The following is a 16773-nucleotide window of genomic DNA, read 5'->3' as shown; positions in this document are numbered from 1 at the left end:
TTGGGGGGGCGGGACGGGGTCAACAAACATTTATTGAACATTTACCATGTGCAGTAAATCTTTCTTTAGATCCCCCTTCATGATGCTGGGATTGAACTCAGGGCCTCATGCATCGTAGGCAAGTGCCCTACGACTAAGCTACTCCTAGCCTGGCAGTTTTTTTTTTTTCTAATACCAGTATCACCACTTTATATTTCAATACCTATCAGATCCTTTATACACATCAGATCTTTTCTGTGTAATAAATGTATGTATTCAGCACTTATCTGCTAGGTTTTATTTATTATTTATTTATTTATTTATTTATTTATTGGTGCTGGAGACTGAGCCCAGGGCTTTGGGGATACTTGCTCTACCACTGGACTGTGCTATCCCTAGGCTTTTCAAGGTACCTTTTATGTTTGAGTCAGGGTGTCATGCAGCTGAGGCTAGGATCCTCCTGCCTCAGCCTTTCAAGCATTGTGATTTCAGGCATGCGACACCATACTTTGCCTTTGAAATACCTTTTCAGGGTCTCACTACTAGATCGAATTTGTAGTGATCCCTCTGTTTACAGCCTCCCAAGAGCTGGAATTACAGGCCCGCACCACCATGCCCAGTCTAATTGCCCTCTCAGGTGCCCTGGGGATCAAACCCTGGCTCCTGTGCTGCTGCTTTAATCCACTGAGCTATTTGGCCGGCCCTTCAGATATGTTTTAAAAACACTTTGACTTTTTTTTGGGGGGGGGAGGGGACCGGGGATTGAACTCAGGACTCTGTGCTTGCCAGGCAAGGGCTTAGTCTACTGAGCTATCTCCCCAGCCCCTACTTTGCCCATATTTACTCATGTAATTTTCACAGCAGTTTGATAATCCATGATCTTTATTTAAGTTTTTTACTCATTCATTTCATTTATTGTGGCACCAGGGAATGAACCCAGGGCCCTCACACTAAGCTAAATCCCAGCCCTTTTTGTATTTTCATTTTTCAATGGGGTCTTGCTAAATTGCTGAGTTGCCCTGACTGGCTTGATTGGCAAGACTCCTGCCTCATCCTCTCAAATGCTAGGATTACAGGCATGGGTCACCACACCCACTCATCATGCTTTTATAATCGAGGAAACTAAGGCTTGGAAAGGTTAAACCCAAGGTCACTTTCCAGCAAGTGACTGGGCTAGGGTTTGAAGCCAGGAGGAGGGGGCCTCAGCTTGTCCTCTCCAGCACCACTACCCGCAGGCCTGAGGATGAAGTTAGTGCGGGCTACCATGAGAGTCACTGGGGCAACGGACAGGCCTGAGACAGGGTACCATACCCCGGAGTTGGGAGGATCTGGGAAGGCGTGGTGGCAAGTGAGCCTGAGGTCGGCACAGGCATGTTGGAGCAAAGTCTGTGTGGGTACCTACCTGTAAGGTGTCTCCCGGCGTGAGAGCTTGCCTGCGTGTGTAGCCGTGTGAAGCCGTGAATGGGCGTTCGTGGGAGGGTGCAAGTTGTGTGTGAATGTGTGTAAACTGCCATGTGCGGGTGTGCGTGAGGCCTGGTGTGCATGCAGGCGTGTGCGCACGTGGGACAAGGACGTGTGTGAGTGACTGCGTGCCCCCCCCGTGGGGGGGGTGCCAGCCTCTGCCCGGGACTACCACTCCCAGTGTGCCCCGGGCGTCCCGCTTCGCTGTCGTGATTGGTTGTGACCCGCGTGCTCCCGCCCCTCGGGAATGAATGGATGGGCGGCCTCTGCGCCCGCCCGACCGCTGGGAGGACCGACCCGGCGGGGACCTGCTGGGGGCAGGACCCGGGGAGCAAGATGGCCACAGTCATCCCCGGCCCCCTGAGGTGGTGCGGGCCGGTGTGAGGCGAAGGAGGGCGCGCGGGAGGGTCTGCGCGGGCATGTGTGTGTATGTGTGGTGGCTGGGGGTGGGGCCGATGGGGTGTCAGGGGGACTGTCACCGTGTGCCAGGCTGCACGGGGGTGCGAGTATGTGTGACTATGGGTCTCTGGCAAGAATGGTGTGCGACGCGTTGTTTCTGGAAGGGTGGAGCACGTGGGGGACTCTGGGTTCGTTTTGGAGAAAAGGGTCATCGTCCCCGCCCCGCGACCTACGGCTTTGGGAGAGGGTGCAATGGCCAGGGGGCACCGGGGCCTCGTCAACGCGAGTGTAGACCACACTACCTTTGTCTTAGGATGTGGAGTATGTGTGTCTGACTTATTTGTGGTTCTGTTTTGGAGATGCTGGAGATGTCTGTGGATATGTATAGGATTTTAAAAAATTCTACACCACATATCTTTGGATATTTGGGTCTTCGAGTGTATGCACATGTCCTCAGTAGCTATGCATCATGTCTTGTGCTCTGTATCTTTGGGCATGAAGGGATGCCTGTTTTTGTGTGTAAATCTTTGTGTAACTATGGGTGGATCTGACTGGTCCTATGGTTTTCTATACAGGTATCTGTGGATATGTATTTTAGATACTGTTTCTGTGTTGTGTGTCTTTGTGACTGTATGTGTGCCTATGTAAAATCTGATTTCTTTGTATTGTGTATTGTGTGTCTGATTTGTGTTGTGTTGTATTTGGATATGCATGTTAAGTGTATGTGTGGATAATTTGTTTCTGTAGTTTCTGTTTTTTGACATTTGTGTAACTGTGTGTCTATGGATTCATGTGTATAATCTTTCCATGTTGTGGGTATTGGTGGGTCATCTGTTTATATTGTGTGTCTTTGGGTTTGTGATGTGTATTTTCTGCATAGATTATTTGTGTGGTCTGTTCCCACACTATGTAACTTGGAATATTTGTGTTTTTCAGGAGATATTTGTGTGTCCATGTGTGTGAGGTTCGTCCGCATGTCCTTTGTGAGTGCTGGGATATGTCTCTCTTTGTGTGTGAATCCCGTGTCTCTGTGATTTGTGTTGTTTTTGGATGTGATGGTGTATGGCTGGGTCCCTGTGTGTTTTTGTCTGTTTCTATATTGTGCACATCCACTTCATCGCGGGAGGCCTGTTCATTTCCCGGGCCAGGGTCCCCTCCCCCACCCCGGGTCCAGGAGGGGCCAAGCTGGAGAGGAGGTCTCTGCGAGGGAGGGTGCCCGGCTTCCCGCACCGCCCTTGCTGACAGCCGCCCGCCCGCTCCTCGCCCCGCAGCCTAGGCGAGGACTTCTACCGCGAGGCCATCGAGCACTGCCGCAGCTACAACGCGCGCCTGTGCGCCGAGCGCAGCCTGCGCCTACCTTTCCTGGACTCGCAGACCGGCGTGGCCCAGAACAACTGCTACATCTGGATGGAGAAGACCCACCGCGGGCCGGGTACCGCTAGGAGGGCGGGGCGGGACAGGGTGGGGCGGGGCTGGGCTGGGCTGGGCTGGGCTTAGTTCCCAGTCCGAGCAGCCTCCTTGGTGCCCTTCTGCCACCAGGTCTGGCCCCAGGACAGATTTACACGTACCCCGCTCGCTGCTGGAGAAAGAAACGGAGACTCAACATTTTAGAGGACCCCAGACTCAGGCCCTGCGAGTACAAGATCGGTGGGTGGAGCTGCACCACTGAGTCTGCTGTGGTCCAGTCCACACCCCAAGCCCCTTGTGTGTTTCTTGGGTGTACCCCAGAGGTTGTACAGCCATGACTCCCAGAATCCTGGACTGTGTCTTCCCCACAGCAGGCTCAGGAGTATGGAAGGCATGGTGGTGTATGCTAGGGGTGTCCTGTCTCAGGCCTCTGGCTGCAGCCCCTGCCAGTGAGCTGGGCTGCGGCCGGTCTTGCTGTATTTCTTTCTGTGGATGCCTGAAGGTGTCCACCAGCTTGTATTTGTGTGTTTTTGGATGCGTCCTGTGCTTACACAGCAGCACATATACCTGAAACTTGAATTTGTCCACATCGGGCATTCAGCTTTCCATAGCTGAGCATTCCAGTGTCTTCCTTTCTAGGTGTTTACAGGTGCATGAGAAGGTATGCTTCTTCTGGGCTTGTCTCTGGTCTGCTAGAGTGTGTGGCTTTTCCAGTGTTTCTGGGTATATCAGATACTTCATAGTGCTTGGGAACATCTCTTTCCTTTTATGTTTGGTGTATTAATGGATTTTTTTTTTTTTTTTTAATCATGTGTACTTGTGGATGTGGTTGGTGTCTGGACTTACTTTTTGAATGTGTCCAGGAAAATTAATGACATGAGCTCTTACTCTGCCCCTGCCAGTTGTGTCCCTGTGGTTTGGGTGTGGTGGAGCGCTCATCTGACTGTGTCTTCCTGTGTGAATCTGACTGCCTCAGTGGGACTGTCTGTCTCTCCCCGTGTGTCTGTAGGTGTTCTGGTGTCTCTGTCTCAGATGATCTGTCTGCATCTCCCCTGTGTGTTGTATTTGAGTGTTTCTAACCCTGATGGGGGTATCTAAGAGTCTGGCTGGGGTCCCCCTCCCCCCATGTGAGGTAGATTTTTGTGAGGGTCTGGGCCTGGCTGATGGTCTGTGTTGTTCTGAGGGTCTCTGGGTGTATCCATGGTTCTGCCCATGTCTCCTTTGAGTGTATCTGGGGGTGCAGCTGGGACGCCTCAGGGTCTGGGGGTTCTTCCTAGTGTGTGTAGTTGAGTTCTTGTGTTGCTGATTGGCTGAGTGTGGGGGAGAAAAGCGTTTTCTTCCCACCACAAGCATGGTTCCCCTAACCTGGGAAGTTTGAGGACAATTTCCTCACTTGATATCCCCGTGCTATGGCTTGTCCCCAGACTGTGAGGCACCCCTGAAGAAGGAGGGTGGCCTCCCGGAAGGACCTGTCCTCGAGGCTCTGCTGTGTGCTGAGACAGGAGAGAAGAAGGTTGAGCTGAAGGAGGAGGAGACCATTATGGACTGTCAGGTAAGCCTGCCTCCTGGGCACCCTGATTGCAAGTCCTGTCATTCCTGTCAGCTGTACTCTCAGACCTCTCCTTTGGAAGACTCCTGACTTTCCCTCCCATCCCATCTGTAGCAGATAAAGGCTTCCAGGAATTTCTCTAGTTTTTGTTTATGCTTGTTTGTTGCGAGTTTCCCTGGCCTTGAACTTGCGTGTGTAGCCTAGGCTGGCCTTGAACTGGTGATTCTCTTCAGCCTCCCAAATTGTGGGATTACAGGTGTGTGCCATCACATCTGGCTTGGTTTTGTTTTGAGACGGGGGCTTGCTATATAGTTTAGGCTGGTCTGGACCTATGTAGCCCAGATTGTCCTTGAACTCACAGCAATTCTTCTGCCTCAGCCTCCTGAGTGCTGGGATTCTAGGTGTGTGTTACCGTGCCCTGCTAGGAGTCCTACGTTCTTTTGCTGTTTGTTTTATTGAGTTAGGGTCTTACTATACAGTTCAGGTTGGCCGTGTACTCAGTATGTGGCCCTGTCAGGCCTCAAACTCATGGCGATCCTCCTGCCTCAGCTCCCAAAAGGCCCCCTACTTTTTTGACCCTAATCTCCCTGATGCCCAGAAACAGCAGCTGCTGGAGTTCCCACATGATCTCGAGGTGGAAGACTTGGAGGATGACATTCCCAGGAGGAAGAACAGGGCCAAAGGAAAGGTACCACCTGCAGCTTCTCCTCTCCCCACCCCCAGTGATGGAGCCCACTGACTGAGCAAGTGCAAAGCCAGTCTCACCACAAGCGTGACCTCCTTCAGTCCCCTGGGCAGTCAGGGTGAGGATTTGCACAAACTTGTTTACTGACAAGGAACCTGAAGCTCCTGTAGCTTAAATCACTTGCAAAACGGAGACTGTCCGGTGAATTAGCACTGCCTTCCTAACAGTGCTACGCAAAGGAAACCACCGCAGAGGAGCTTCCAGAGCTAGGAAGTTTGCACAGTTGCTTAGGGGGGAGGTTTTATTTTTGTTGTTTTTGGCTTTTTGGGACAGGGATGTAGTTCAGACTGGCCCTGAACTCACTATTCAGCTGTTGAACTCTCAGTGTTTCTCCTGCCTCAGCCTTTTGGGTGCTGGGATTACAGGCATGCACTACACATGCACCAGCATTTTATCAGTATTTGTTTTTTAGAACTAGGCTTGCTGTATAGTACAGGTTAGCCTTTATGTAGCCTAGGTTGACCTCAAACTTGTAAACGTCGTGTCTCAGCCTCCTGAGTGCTGGGATTACTAGTGTGTGCTGTGCCCTGAAGTAGTTTTTCTTTTCTTTCTTTCCTTTTTTTTTTTTTTTTTTGTGGTTTTAGGGATGGAACCCAGGGCCTTGCTCTATCGCCGATCCACACCCCCAGACCCATAAAGCCAAATTTTGTTTTGTGCAATTTGACTTTTTTGTCTAAATAATGGAAGCTGCATTTCCTTGCTTTCTTCACCCCTCACGCCTGACCCTTTCCCCAGGCATATGGCATCGGTGGCCTCCGGAAACGCCAGGATACCGCTTCCCTGGAGGACAGAGACAAGCCGTATGTCTGTGATAGTGAGTCCTGCAGAGGGGGCAAAGGAGGGGGGTGGAGACCTCCCCTCCCCCAGCAGTCCCCCCTCCCCCTGCCTTGTCCCCACCCCATCCTGGCCCGGGGTGGGGGTCGCAGGTCTCTGGCAGAGGTGGGTGGTGTGATCCTGGAGGCCACGGTGGCGGCAGCAAGAACAGGGTGCTGACAGCCATCCACTCGCTCTCCAGTCTGTGGGAAACGGTATAAGAACCGGCCTGGCCTCAGCTACCACTACACCCACACTCACCTGGCTGAGGAGGAGGGGGAGGAGCACACCGAGCGCCACGCCCTGCCCTTCCATCGGAAAAACAACCACAAACGTGAGCCCATGGGCCAGGTCTGGGTGGCGAGGGGCCCAGGGGGCAGGCTGAGGAGCCTGGTGGCAGCCCTAGAGGAGGGGGCGCATTCGACATTTCTGGAAAATCTCCAGCTCAGCTGTTCCCTCCCCCACCAACCGTGGGGATGCTGGCTCTAGAGTTGTCATGGCAACCAACCATCTCTCTCACTCCCGGCCGGGCGTAATATTTCTGGGTCTGATTTATTGTTTCAATTAGAGCTTGGGGAGGGGGTGACAGATGACTCCCCTCCCTAAGCCACCCTTTCTCCTTTGCCTACTCTGCTTCAGCCAACGGGTAGGGTTCGAGGCTCAGGAGCCCTTGGTACCCACCAGTCCCCATCCCATGCCAGCCCTGGTGCTGCGCAGTGGGGGAGGGTAGCGGTCGCTCGTTCATCTATTGGAGGGAGAGGGCAGAGTCCTCATGCCAGACCCACTGCACCCCAGGCCCCTCTGTGCTTCCAAGTTTTCTTCTGAATGTGTTTTCAAACCAAGTCTTGGCCAAAGGTATCTACCGAACTTTCACCTGGGCCAAGCTTAGTTAGGGGTGGCTACGTGGGAGATATGTCCTGGGAAGGGGATGGGGAGTTCTCCCTAATGTGTTATTTACTATTTTTTTTACCCAGTAAAGAGGACATGTCAGTTATCCAAGAGAGTTGGGCATCCTCTTTTTTGCTACTGGCCACAGCTCGGGGTGGTTACGGTCTCTCCCCACCTTTCCATGTCTGGACAGAGGGCCCACCCCTGGGGCTGAGGCTGGGGGCAGGTGGAGCCTTGCCTATGGTGAGAGCCCCTCTCTGTCCCCCCACCCCCAGAGTTTTACAAAGAATTGGCCTGGGTCCCCGAGGCACAAAGGAAACACACAGGTAGGGACGCCTCCCTCTGCTCCTTGCACTGCAGCAGCCTTTCCCTGGTGTCCCTGCCTGCCTGCCTTGGGCTGACCCACCTGCTGTCTTTTAGCCAAGAAGGCACCTGACGGTACTGTCATCCCCAATGGCTACTGTGACTTTTGCCTGGGTGGCTCCAAGAAGACCGGGTGTCCTGAGGACCTTATCTCCTGTGCAGACTGTGGTCGATCAGGTGACACCACCCTCAGAGGTTTCTGGGGGCTGGAAGGAGAGAACAACCAAGAGTCCAGATGTGGAAGAGAGGGGGCAGAGAGTAGGGACACTGGCAGTGGAGTTGACTTAACTGCTAAGGACTGTGGGAAACCTGACTCTGTGGTGCCCTGGGAATGATGGGATATGGTTGTCACGGTATATGCTTAGGGCCTTTGGGGATAGTGAGAAGGCCTAGGAACACAGCTGAAGGGTAGAGCACCAGTGTAGGCATGGTGGGCTCCATCCCCAGCACCCACCAAATTCAGGCAGGGAAGGTTGTAAAGGCACTGTGGGTTGAGGGCAGAGATATGGGAGTGATAGATTGCTACTGCCTGGGTACAGTGGATAACAGAATGTGTGTTCTGTACAGCTGTGGTTAATACTGTGGTTAATAGAATGTGGTTTCCCATGGTGGACTCGCAGGCTATAGGCTGGTTGTTTCAGCACAGTGTGTAATGAATTGTGGTTGCCATGGTATCATGGGTAGTGACATATGGTTGTTGTGGCAATTCAATATAATGGAATGTAGTTGTTATAGCACAGGGGCAGTGGCTGTGTACCACAGAAGGTGGCTGTGGGGATCAGGCACTGCAGACAGTGGCTGTAGGTGCCTGCACTGGGGCAGCAGAGTGACTAATTGATTGGCATTGCAAGTATTATTAGTTTGGTTGCTGGGACAGTGTGTGGAATGGACTTTGGCTGTGGGGAAGCGAGTGTGGGGAGCCTGTTGTGGAAGGTGGTTGCCATGGCATTGTGGCTGGGAGAACGTGGTTGCCGTGTTACTGTGGTTAACAGCCTTGGTTTGCCATTCTGCTGTGGGTAATGGAATGTGGCTGCCTCAGCACAGTGGTTAACAGACTGTGGTTGCCACGGTGTTGTGGGTGGTAGAAAGTGGTTGCCACAGCATTCAGGGTAACGGAATGCGGTTGCCATAGTATTCTGGGGATCAGAGTGTGGTTACTATGGTAGCTGGGTGGGATACTAGTGACCATGGTACTGTGGCTCTGAGTATAGTTGCTGGGCATCACACACAGGGGTGGGGCCAGCCTGTAGACCACTGAAGCTCAGTCGAGCTGAGGGAGGGGTTGGGACCATTTCTTCCCCAGGAGTAAGTGTGAGCCGCTGGGGGCCTGAGTGGGACCCCAGTCACGCCCTAACAGCATCCCCCCACCCCCTGCCCCTAGGACACCCCTCGTGTTTACAGTTCACAGTGAACATGACAGCAGCCGTGCGGACCTACCGCTGGCAGTGCATCGAGTGCAAGTCCTGCAGCCTGTGCGGCACCTCGGAGAACGACGTGAGTAGCCACCTGCCTTCCCAGACCTAGCCCAGCCACACTTTGAAGCAGCCCCTCCCCCCAGCCTAAACTTGCCGGAGCCCCCTGGGGACACCAGTAAGGGGCCTAATTGTTATCCTATTAATTGAGCCCAGCCACTCTACATCTCTTAACACCTCTCAGCCACCCTGCCAGGTAGATAGGTGGAGTTAGTATTCCTCAAGTCACAAAGAAACAGTTCAGAGGGAAAATGACCCTCCAGGGGTCGCACAGTTAAGAAAATAGTAGAGCCAGGATTTGTTTTGAGACAGGGTCCTACTATGTAGCCCAGGCTGGCCTTGAACTTCTGGCAATGCTCCTGCCTCAGCCTCCTGAATGCTAGTGTTAAAGGTGTACACCGCCACGCCTGGTGTGGAGCCAGGATTTGAACCCACACCCACTGAGTCCAGAGCTGGTGGGAGATCATCTTAGTATCATTTAATGCTTCAGCCTTAGGAAATTCTGACTAGGAATTGCAGGCTGCCAGTCCTCAGGGTGTCTGTTGACCAAGCTGATTCCACAATGCAGCCACTGTGTTGGAAAGGGCCATCTCCCCCAGCCCCTTCGACCTAGCCCCTGCCCCAGCCCCAGCCCCCCACCCCGGTTTCTGGTACCCATGCCCCCAGGGTGCCAGCTGGGCGGGTCTCACCCCCCAGGACCAGCTGCTGTTTTGTGATGACTGCGATCGGGGTTACCACATGTACTGCCTGAGTCCCCCCATGGCGGAGCCCCCGGAAGGTGAGAGAGCTGAGCGAGCTGAGCGCATGTGGTGGGGGCTGGGTTGAAGAGTTATCTTCCTGGTGGGGCAAACCACTACCACTAGGGGGGAAGGGGTGAGGGCTGCCCTCTTGAACTTGGCCTAACTCTCCTCTCTGTCTCCTGAACCTGTGCAGGGAGCTGGAGTTGTCACCTTTGTCTTCGGCACCTGAAAGAAAAGGCCTCTGCCTACATCACACTCACCTAGGCCTGGCTCTGGTTTTCCTGGACTCCAGGGTGGTGCTGCCCACCTGCCTCAGAACACCTCTGCCCTCCCTGGTCTGCTCCCGAGGGAGAGCGAGGTGACACCCCCAGGGCTGGGCCACCCTCCCTTCTGCAAGTGGAGCGTTGGCCCTGGCCTTGGTGGGCCCAGCAGGCCCTCTCCTTCCCTTCTTTCCTCCCCATCCCTTGGCAAATGGGCACCAGGGGCTTCTGCTCCCCTCAAAGCCATACCCCGCCTCTGGGCGGGCACAGGGGGTAGTGGATGCCAGCTGGGGGCATGGACAGAGCCTTTTTCTAAAGAAAAAGACAAAAAGTTAAAAAAAAAAAAAAGAAATTAATATATACAGAGTCCTGTGAGGACTGGCTGGGTGGAGGGGGCACTTCCAAGCACCCACTGGGCACCCGTTTAGGCCGGCTTCCCGCCTGGCGCCCCCACCCCATTTCTGGAGTTGCAGCTGTCCCACCTCCCCACTTGAGGTGGGCACCATTCTCCCCGAGTGCCCAGGGCCTGTGGGCATGGTGCCCACCATGGATACTGCATGGTTTTGAACTGTTCCTGCCCCTCCCTGACAGCCCCGCCCTGCACCCACCCAGTGCCTGCCATGGTGGCAGTGGGGTGGCAGCGGGGCCAGGTGGGTCCCCACCGGGTGCCCGCTGGAATGAGAAGCACAGACTCTGCAACAGACTCTCCTCTCCCGTCCCTTTCCCTCCCGGCCAGGCCGGGCTGCCCTCTGCCGCCCTCACTGGCTATTTTGGAGGTCATGAGGGGGCATGGTTGTTTCTTGTGGTTGTGTGTGTTTGTTGTTCGGGTTTTAAAAAAAAAAGGGAAATTGAGACTGCAAGTGGGGGAGGTGGTGGACTTGGGGGATTCCCCCAATCCAGGAGCACTCCCCTCCTTGTAACTGGGTCTCCTTCATTGCCTGCCTCTGCTGTGAATTAACTTGTTCTGTGTATTAAACTGGGCCTGACCCCTCTGCCCATGCCTGCCTCCTTCCCCAGCCCACTGTGGGGCAACACCGAGAAGGGGAGCGGGGCCTCGCCGCCACCTCCACCTCCTCCCCAGCGCCACCTCCACCTCCTCCCCAGCGCCCGCCTCCCTCTGGCTTTGTCCCAGCTCCTCCCAGCCTCTCCGGAAAGGAGAAGAGGGGGATGGGGTGAAGGGGGCTCCCGCCCAGCCAGCTGTGGTTACCTTGGCAACCGACTGCTGCAGCTGCAGAGGGAGGCATGGAGGAGGACGGAAGGAGTGAGGGCTGGGGGAAGGGAGGCCTGGAGGAAGGTGGTGGCCCCTCTTGGGCTAGGGTGGGGGCAGGGGTGTCATGGGAGCCTGTTGGGCCCCTGGGGCCCCTGTCCTGGATTGGGCGAAGAAAGATGGGGACGAGGTGAAGGAGAGGAGGATGGCAGCGGAGAGCAGGAGGAAATCCTGAGACACGGGCAGGAGGAGACAGATTGGGGTGAGGCGGGAAGGCGAGAACCAGGACACAGATAGGGAGGATTATGAAAGTCACAGTTTATTGAGAGAAACAGAAGAGAGGAGGGCCAGGTGAGAACACAGGGATGGAGATGCAAAGATTGAGGGGGCGTTGGCCTGGGAGCCAGAGCACTGGGAATGCTCAACAAAGCGAGGGAGGCCCACAGGGTAAGGGAGCTAGGGCTGCAGGACTGGCAGAGTCCTGCGACAAAAGGCCACAGGATTTAGGGGGACAAAAGGAAAACCTGGAGAGGGCCAGGGTGTGGAGGTCTCTGAACCTGGATGAGGAGAGAGGCTGAGAAGATGTAGGGGAAGGCTCAAAACACGCAGAGAAACTGAGGCAAGCTGGGAGAGGGTGTGTGAGCACCTTGGAAGGTGTGTATCTCCAGCCACACTCGGGGAAGATGTGAGCCGTGTTCCAGGTCTCCAGCCAGGCTGGCCAGTGGGGAAAGGCAGCAGCTTGAGGACCGAGGGCCGGGCCTCTGTGGAAGTGGAGGAAAGGAGACTTTGTACCCTCTGGAGGGCTTAGGCAGCCCGCTGGGAGGAATCCTTATGTCTTTCAGCAGAAGATAATTTGAGGGGAAAAGGTATGAGTTAGAAATACTGGTGACAGAGGAGGCAGTGGTGACAGGCAGGCACTGGGTGAGGGAGGATCACCTCCACTGAGACAGCCTGTCCAGAGGCTGGTGAGACCTATGTGGAGGCCAGCTGAGCCTGCCCCCAAAAGATGAGCTGGGACCCTCACGTGCAAGTCTTTTCCAGACTTCCACTCTGGAGCCACCTGCAAACAAATGCTGAAGCCCCAGACCAGGCAGGATGAGAGCTGACTCCAGCTAGGAGGCCTGAGAGGAAGGGCTAGCCCTGGCTTAGGACACAGGCTGTCAGTGTCTGGGTGACAGTTCCATGTGGTGAGGGGAGGGGAGGCTGCACTGTTCTCCCCTTGGCCTGGAAGTGGCTGTGAACCCCATGCCATTGGTGACCGCAGACGAAGGCCTAGTCCACTGGGACAGACAGAAAGGAGGTCATAAGGAGCACTATGGCCAGGGCGGAGATGCGGAGGGGCTGGGCCTATGACCTGCTTTAGAGGGTCAGGGTCTCTGACTTGGGAGTGTCAGAAGTGGTCAGAGCTACCAGTATTGAGCCTTTTTTGAGACGGGTCTCGTGTGGTTCAGACTGGCCTTAAACTCACTATGTAACTCAGGGTGGCCTTGAATTTCTGGCAGTCCTCTTTCCTTAGGGTTCTTGACAGGATTACAGGGGTGTACCATACCCAGCTTTTTTGTTTTTGAGACGGTCTGTAGTCTAGGATGGCCTCAAAGTTGAGATCTTCCTGCTTCAGCCTGCTAAGTGTTGAGATCACAGGTATATACCACCATGTCAACTACAGTTGGCTTTTGTTTTTTGAGGTACCAGGGGTCGAACTTGGGACCTTGCGCTTGCCAGGCAGGCACTTATGCTGCTGAGCTATCTCCCCAGCCTAAGTTTGGCTTTCTTTATGGTAAAATTCCTGAGTTTTAAAAGTTGGCTACTCACCTGGGCGTGGTGGCACACACCTGCAGTCCCAGCACTAACGTGAGTTCAAGGCCAGCCTGAACTAAAGGGCAAGACTATCTCAAAACAAGTTAGCACAACTCTAGCATACCTCCATAGGCTGGGTTTGGCTTTTAGGCAAGCATACAACTTCTGAGGTAGAATTCCTTAAAATTTCAGAACATTTCATACTGTGAGGGTTGGATTTCCATTGTTTGGGTTCCAAGAAAGAAATTTCCAAAGCTGCTGTCCTCTTGTTTTCTTAGACAGGGTCGAAGTTGCCAGGCTGGCCTTGAACATGCACTCTTCTTGCCTCGACCTCCTGGGTAGCTGGGATTATAGGCAGGCAGGGGTGGCTGTCCCAGGGTTCCTGGGGACGTGTGTGAGGCACACTTGGGTAGTGATGGGTGTTTGGAACTGGGGACAGGAGGGAGGGCTCCGTACTGACTCTGCTAGCTGCCATGCTAGTGAATACACGAGCCATTTCTATGAAACATTTATTTCCTTTGAAACTTCCAGAAACATGCCAGAAAATCTCAAGACAGGGATGGAAAGGGGAAAAAAAGACAATGAAGAATAATAAAAAGTCCAAATGAAACAAATCAGCAGGGAAAAAGCTTGTTGCTTTCTCCAGCCATTAGATCATAAAAAAAAAAAAAAAAATCATTAACCTCAAATTAAATAATTTGTTTTGCAGAAATTCTTAAAAAAAAAAAACAAGCAAACCAAAATAAACCAAAAATTATAATTTACATTTGTCAATATACACAATTAGGTCCCCATAATGATTTGAATGATCTGAAGATTAGATAACTAAAAAAAAAAGAAAAAAAAAAAAAAAAAAGGCTCCAGGTTACCAGGTCAGGGGCTGAGGAAAGGGGTGGGGCAGGGTACTGAGAAGCCCCCAGGACGGGGGCAGGCAGGGAGAAGACATCACAGTAGTTGGCCAGGGCTGAGGACAGTTGTGGGGCAGGGCTGTCCCACTGCTGCGAGGTTTTCCTCTTGGGATGGGTGGTGGGGCCACAGGTGGATCATGGGGGGCTGAGCCAAGTACCCTCTTCTCTGGCCCTGCCCCATGGGCCTGGCACCTCCCTGAGTGCCTTCATCTTGTGCAGTCCCAGAGCCCCCTCCCCCAAGTTCCCAGCCCCAAAGAGAAGGCAGTGGGGTCTCTGGACAAGGGCCAGGCCGGCTGGTGCTGGCTCTCGGCCCCAAGCTGCTGCCAACTCCTCCCTGCCTGCACTTCCCAGAAAGGGAAGCTGCCCGCCCGCCCACCTGCCTGTCCTGCCTACTGCCTTCCAGCCCACGAAGGACACGCCTCCATCTTTAGCTCCAGGTTGGGGAATCCACAGACTGTGCCATCCAGACTGTTCTGGCGCAACTCTACGTGAAAAAATAAATATATATATATATATATATTTTTTTTGTTTGTTTGTTTTTAAAGAATGAGAAAAAAAGAACTCGTGTTTCCTGGGTGAGCAGCGTAGTACACCAGCCTGGCTGCCTGGCGAGCTCCCCCTTATTGCCTTTAGAGAACAGCATCTCTGGGGTTTGCACTGTGAGTGTTCCCCGGGGAGCACAGTGAGCATGTCTGGGGGCTGCTCTCGCTGGGACCTGCGAGATGGCAGGGAGTCTTACAAAGGAAAACAGGAGATGAAGGCTGTTGTTCTCCAGCCCTGTCCCCAGGCTCCGGGGCACTTTCTGGAGCCCAGAGAAGGCGGGGCTGCTGGTCAGGGCTTGGTCGTGCCAAGGGTGTGGGGTGGGAAGCAAGAGCCGGCAGAGTCAGGCCGGCCAGGTCAGTAGCTCAAAGTTGGAGGGGCCTCTGGGCCCCAAGCCCAGGTGCTGTGGCCCCTGGCAGGAAAGGAGCTGATAGAAAAAGATCATATAAATGGTCCTGATTGTACAAAGAGAGTTTCTCAAAGCAGTGGACTCTGGTTGCTGGGGTTTCTTCTCTGCATCCTGGGGTCCCCAAGAAAATAATTTAACCTCTATGAAAGTGCTCCTGGCTGCATTGTGGAAGAAGGGGCTGAGGAGGGGACAATGTCCATGCTTTCTGAGCTAGCACACTGGGGACTGAGGAGCCCTGGTCTGTGGCCCTCTGGGGCCCCTGCCTCTCTGGGGTGCAGGGGAAAAAGGGCTTGTTTCGCACTGTCTTTTCATGCAGAGGCTTGGCCCACAGCCACACCTGTCATTCATGCGGAAGCAACACAACTGTGGACTCCGGGAGTTGCAGGACTTGAACACAGACTCCTGTGCCTGCTCTGTCTTCCCATAGCTCTGGGTGGCTGCGTTCTGAAAGGTGGCTCCATGGTCCCAGAGACCCCAGGTAGCTCAGACACTGCTGAGGACCAGCTCACTGGCCCTTGGGCTGGGACTGTGCTGCCAAAGGGGTTCCATCCATGCAGAGGGCTGTGGGGCACTGTGACCAGGAGCCCACAGAGGAGAGAGGGACAGGGGCCCGCGGCCAGTGGGCTCCCCCTCAGAGTTCCTTCTTCTCCCTGCTGAAAAGCTCAGCGAACTTGCGCAGCTGCTCGCTGGCGGCCTGCGACTCCTCCTGTAGTCGTTGGTTGTTCTGCCGTAGGCTGGCCACCTCAGACTGCAGGACCACCTTGTCCTGCTTCTCCTGCACGGGATGGGGAGGTGTCAGGCAGGGTGGCCCCAGGTGCTCTCAGGCCTGAAAGGCCCAGCCTGAGCGAGGCTGTGGGGTTCAAGTCCCAGCTCTGTAGCCATAGCTGAGCAGCCTTGGCCAAGTTGGTTCTTGCCCTGGGGCCCCTTTGCTCAACTCCAACAGGGCTGGCTCTGAGGGGTCTGGAAAGGTGTCAGAACCCAGGCTGACCTGAGGAATTGCTTGGCAGACATCATTAGCATCACCTCATCCCACCCACAGCCACTCTGAAATTGAGGAGGTCATTACTCTCTCTCCTGGGCGAAACCAAGCCTCATACTGCAAGGCTGCCTGAGCAGGCACCACCACTGCTTAAGAGATATTCTTCTGAGTGACAGAAGATCCTAAGGCAGGGCCTTGTCCAAGGTCACACTGCTTCAGACAGTGGGGCCCTGGGGGGGGTGGGGGGGAGGGAAAAGTGTCACTGGACCCTGCTGGTCCTGTGCTCGAGGACTTAGAGCGGACACTGCATCTTTCTGCCTTTTTCCCCAGAGCAGATAAACTAAAAGGCCTAAGTCTCCTCCACCCTTGTCTTCCCTTACTCTTTTATACCCTGGAGACAGATACTGAGCTCCACTAGGAAGGATCCCTTTTACATGTCCCTCTCGACACATGGCTGTTCATCTTTTGAAAAAGTATGACTACATTCTAGGAAATAGTTCTGCAGCTTGCTTTGGCTTTGACTTACATTACTGGCCTTCTCTTGCATGTTAGTCTGTAGATGGATTTGTTATTTTAATTGGCTGCAGAGTACTGCTGCGTGGTGTCCTGTCATTTACACTGCCGTTCTCCTGTTGACGGACAGCCATCTGGCTCTCGTTTTACTGCCAACAGTGCAGCAAGAACCACCCTTGCTCACGGATTTCTTTGTACTGACATGCGAATTCTCATGGACAAATTCCCACAGGTGGAAGTACTGGGTCAAAAACATGTACAATGCTTTTGGGTTTGTTTTGTTTTTGAGAAAGGATCTCCCTTTGCAGTTCATGGCTTTTTTTTTTTTTTTTTTTTTTTTTTTT

At 53.8% G+C, this 16773-nt stretch overlaps 2 protein-coding genes across 9 annotated transcripts in view; one reads left to right on the top strand and one right to left on the bottom strand.

Moving 5' to 3' along the window:
• The window catches only part of Dpf1 (double PHD fingers 1), a 14703-nt gene extending 3629 nt beyond the window's left edge, over positions 1-11074 (top strand). The window contains exons 1-12 of one of the 6 annotated variants that reach the window (XM_004636763.1): positions 1675-1805; positions 3111-3271; positions 3379-3486; positions 4671-4798; positions 5394-5483; positions 6276-6354; positions 6556-6687; positions 7517-7567; positions 7662-7781; positions 8986-9098; positions 9773-9854; positions 10010-11074. In XM_004636763.1, the coding sequence (XP_004636820.1) occupies positions 1696-1805; positions 3111-3271; positions 3379-3486; positions 4671-4798; positions 5394-5483; positions 6276-6354; positions 6556-6687; positions 7517-7567; positions 7662-7781; positions 8986-9098; positions 9773-9854; positions 10010-10080 (1245 nt within the window). In that variant the 5' untranslated portion in view covers positions 1675-1695 and the 3' untranslated portion in view covers positions 10081-11074. Of the gene's footprint in view, positions 1-1674; positions 1806-3110; positions 3272-3378; positions 3487-4670; positions 4799-5393; positions 5484-6275; positions 6355-6555; positions 6688-7516; positions 7568-7661; positions 7782-8985; positions 9099-9742; positions 9855-10009 lie in introns of those variants that run through there. The other 5 variants (XM_004636764.2, XM_004636767.2, XM_004636765.2 and 2 more) reach the window with 5 other exon arrangements.
• A 3434-nt stretch (positions 11075-14508) lies between these two features.
• Sipa1l3 (signal induced proliferation associated 1 like 3) overlaps positions 14509-16773 on the bottom strand; it is a 116602-nt gene continuing 114337 nt past the window's right edge. For all 3 annotated transcript variants that reach the window (XM_004636768.2, XM_023721475.1, XM_023721477.1), the window contains one exon: positions 14509-15712. In XM_004636768.2, coding sequence (XP_004636825.1) covers positions 15569-15712 — 144 coding nt within the window. In that variant the 3' untranslated portion in view covers positions 14509-15568. The remainder of the gene's footprint in view (positions 15713-16773) is intronic.

This window comes from Octodon degus, unplaced genomic scaffold (genome assembly GCF_000260255.1).
Source record: "Octodon degus isolate 3935 unplaced genomic scaffold, OctDeg1.0 scaffold00083, whole genome shotgun sequence".
Classification (NCBI taxonomy): Eukaryota; Metazoa; Chordata; class Mammalia; order Rodentia; family Octodontidae; genus Octodon; species Octodon degus.
Note: the sequence above shows the minus strand (reverse complement) of the source record. Positions and strands in the feature narration are given on the sequence as shown.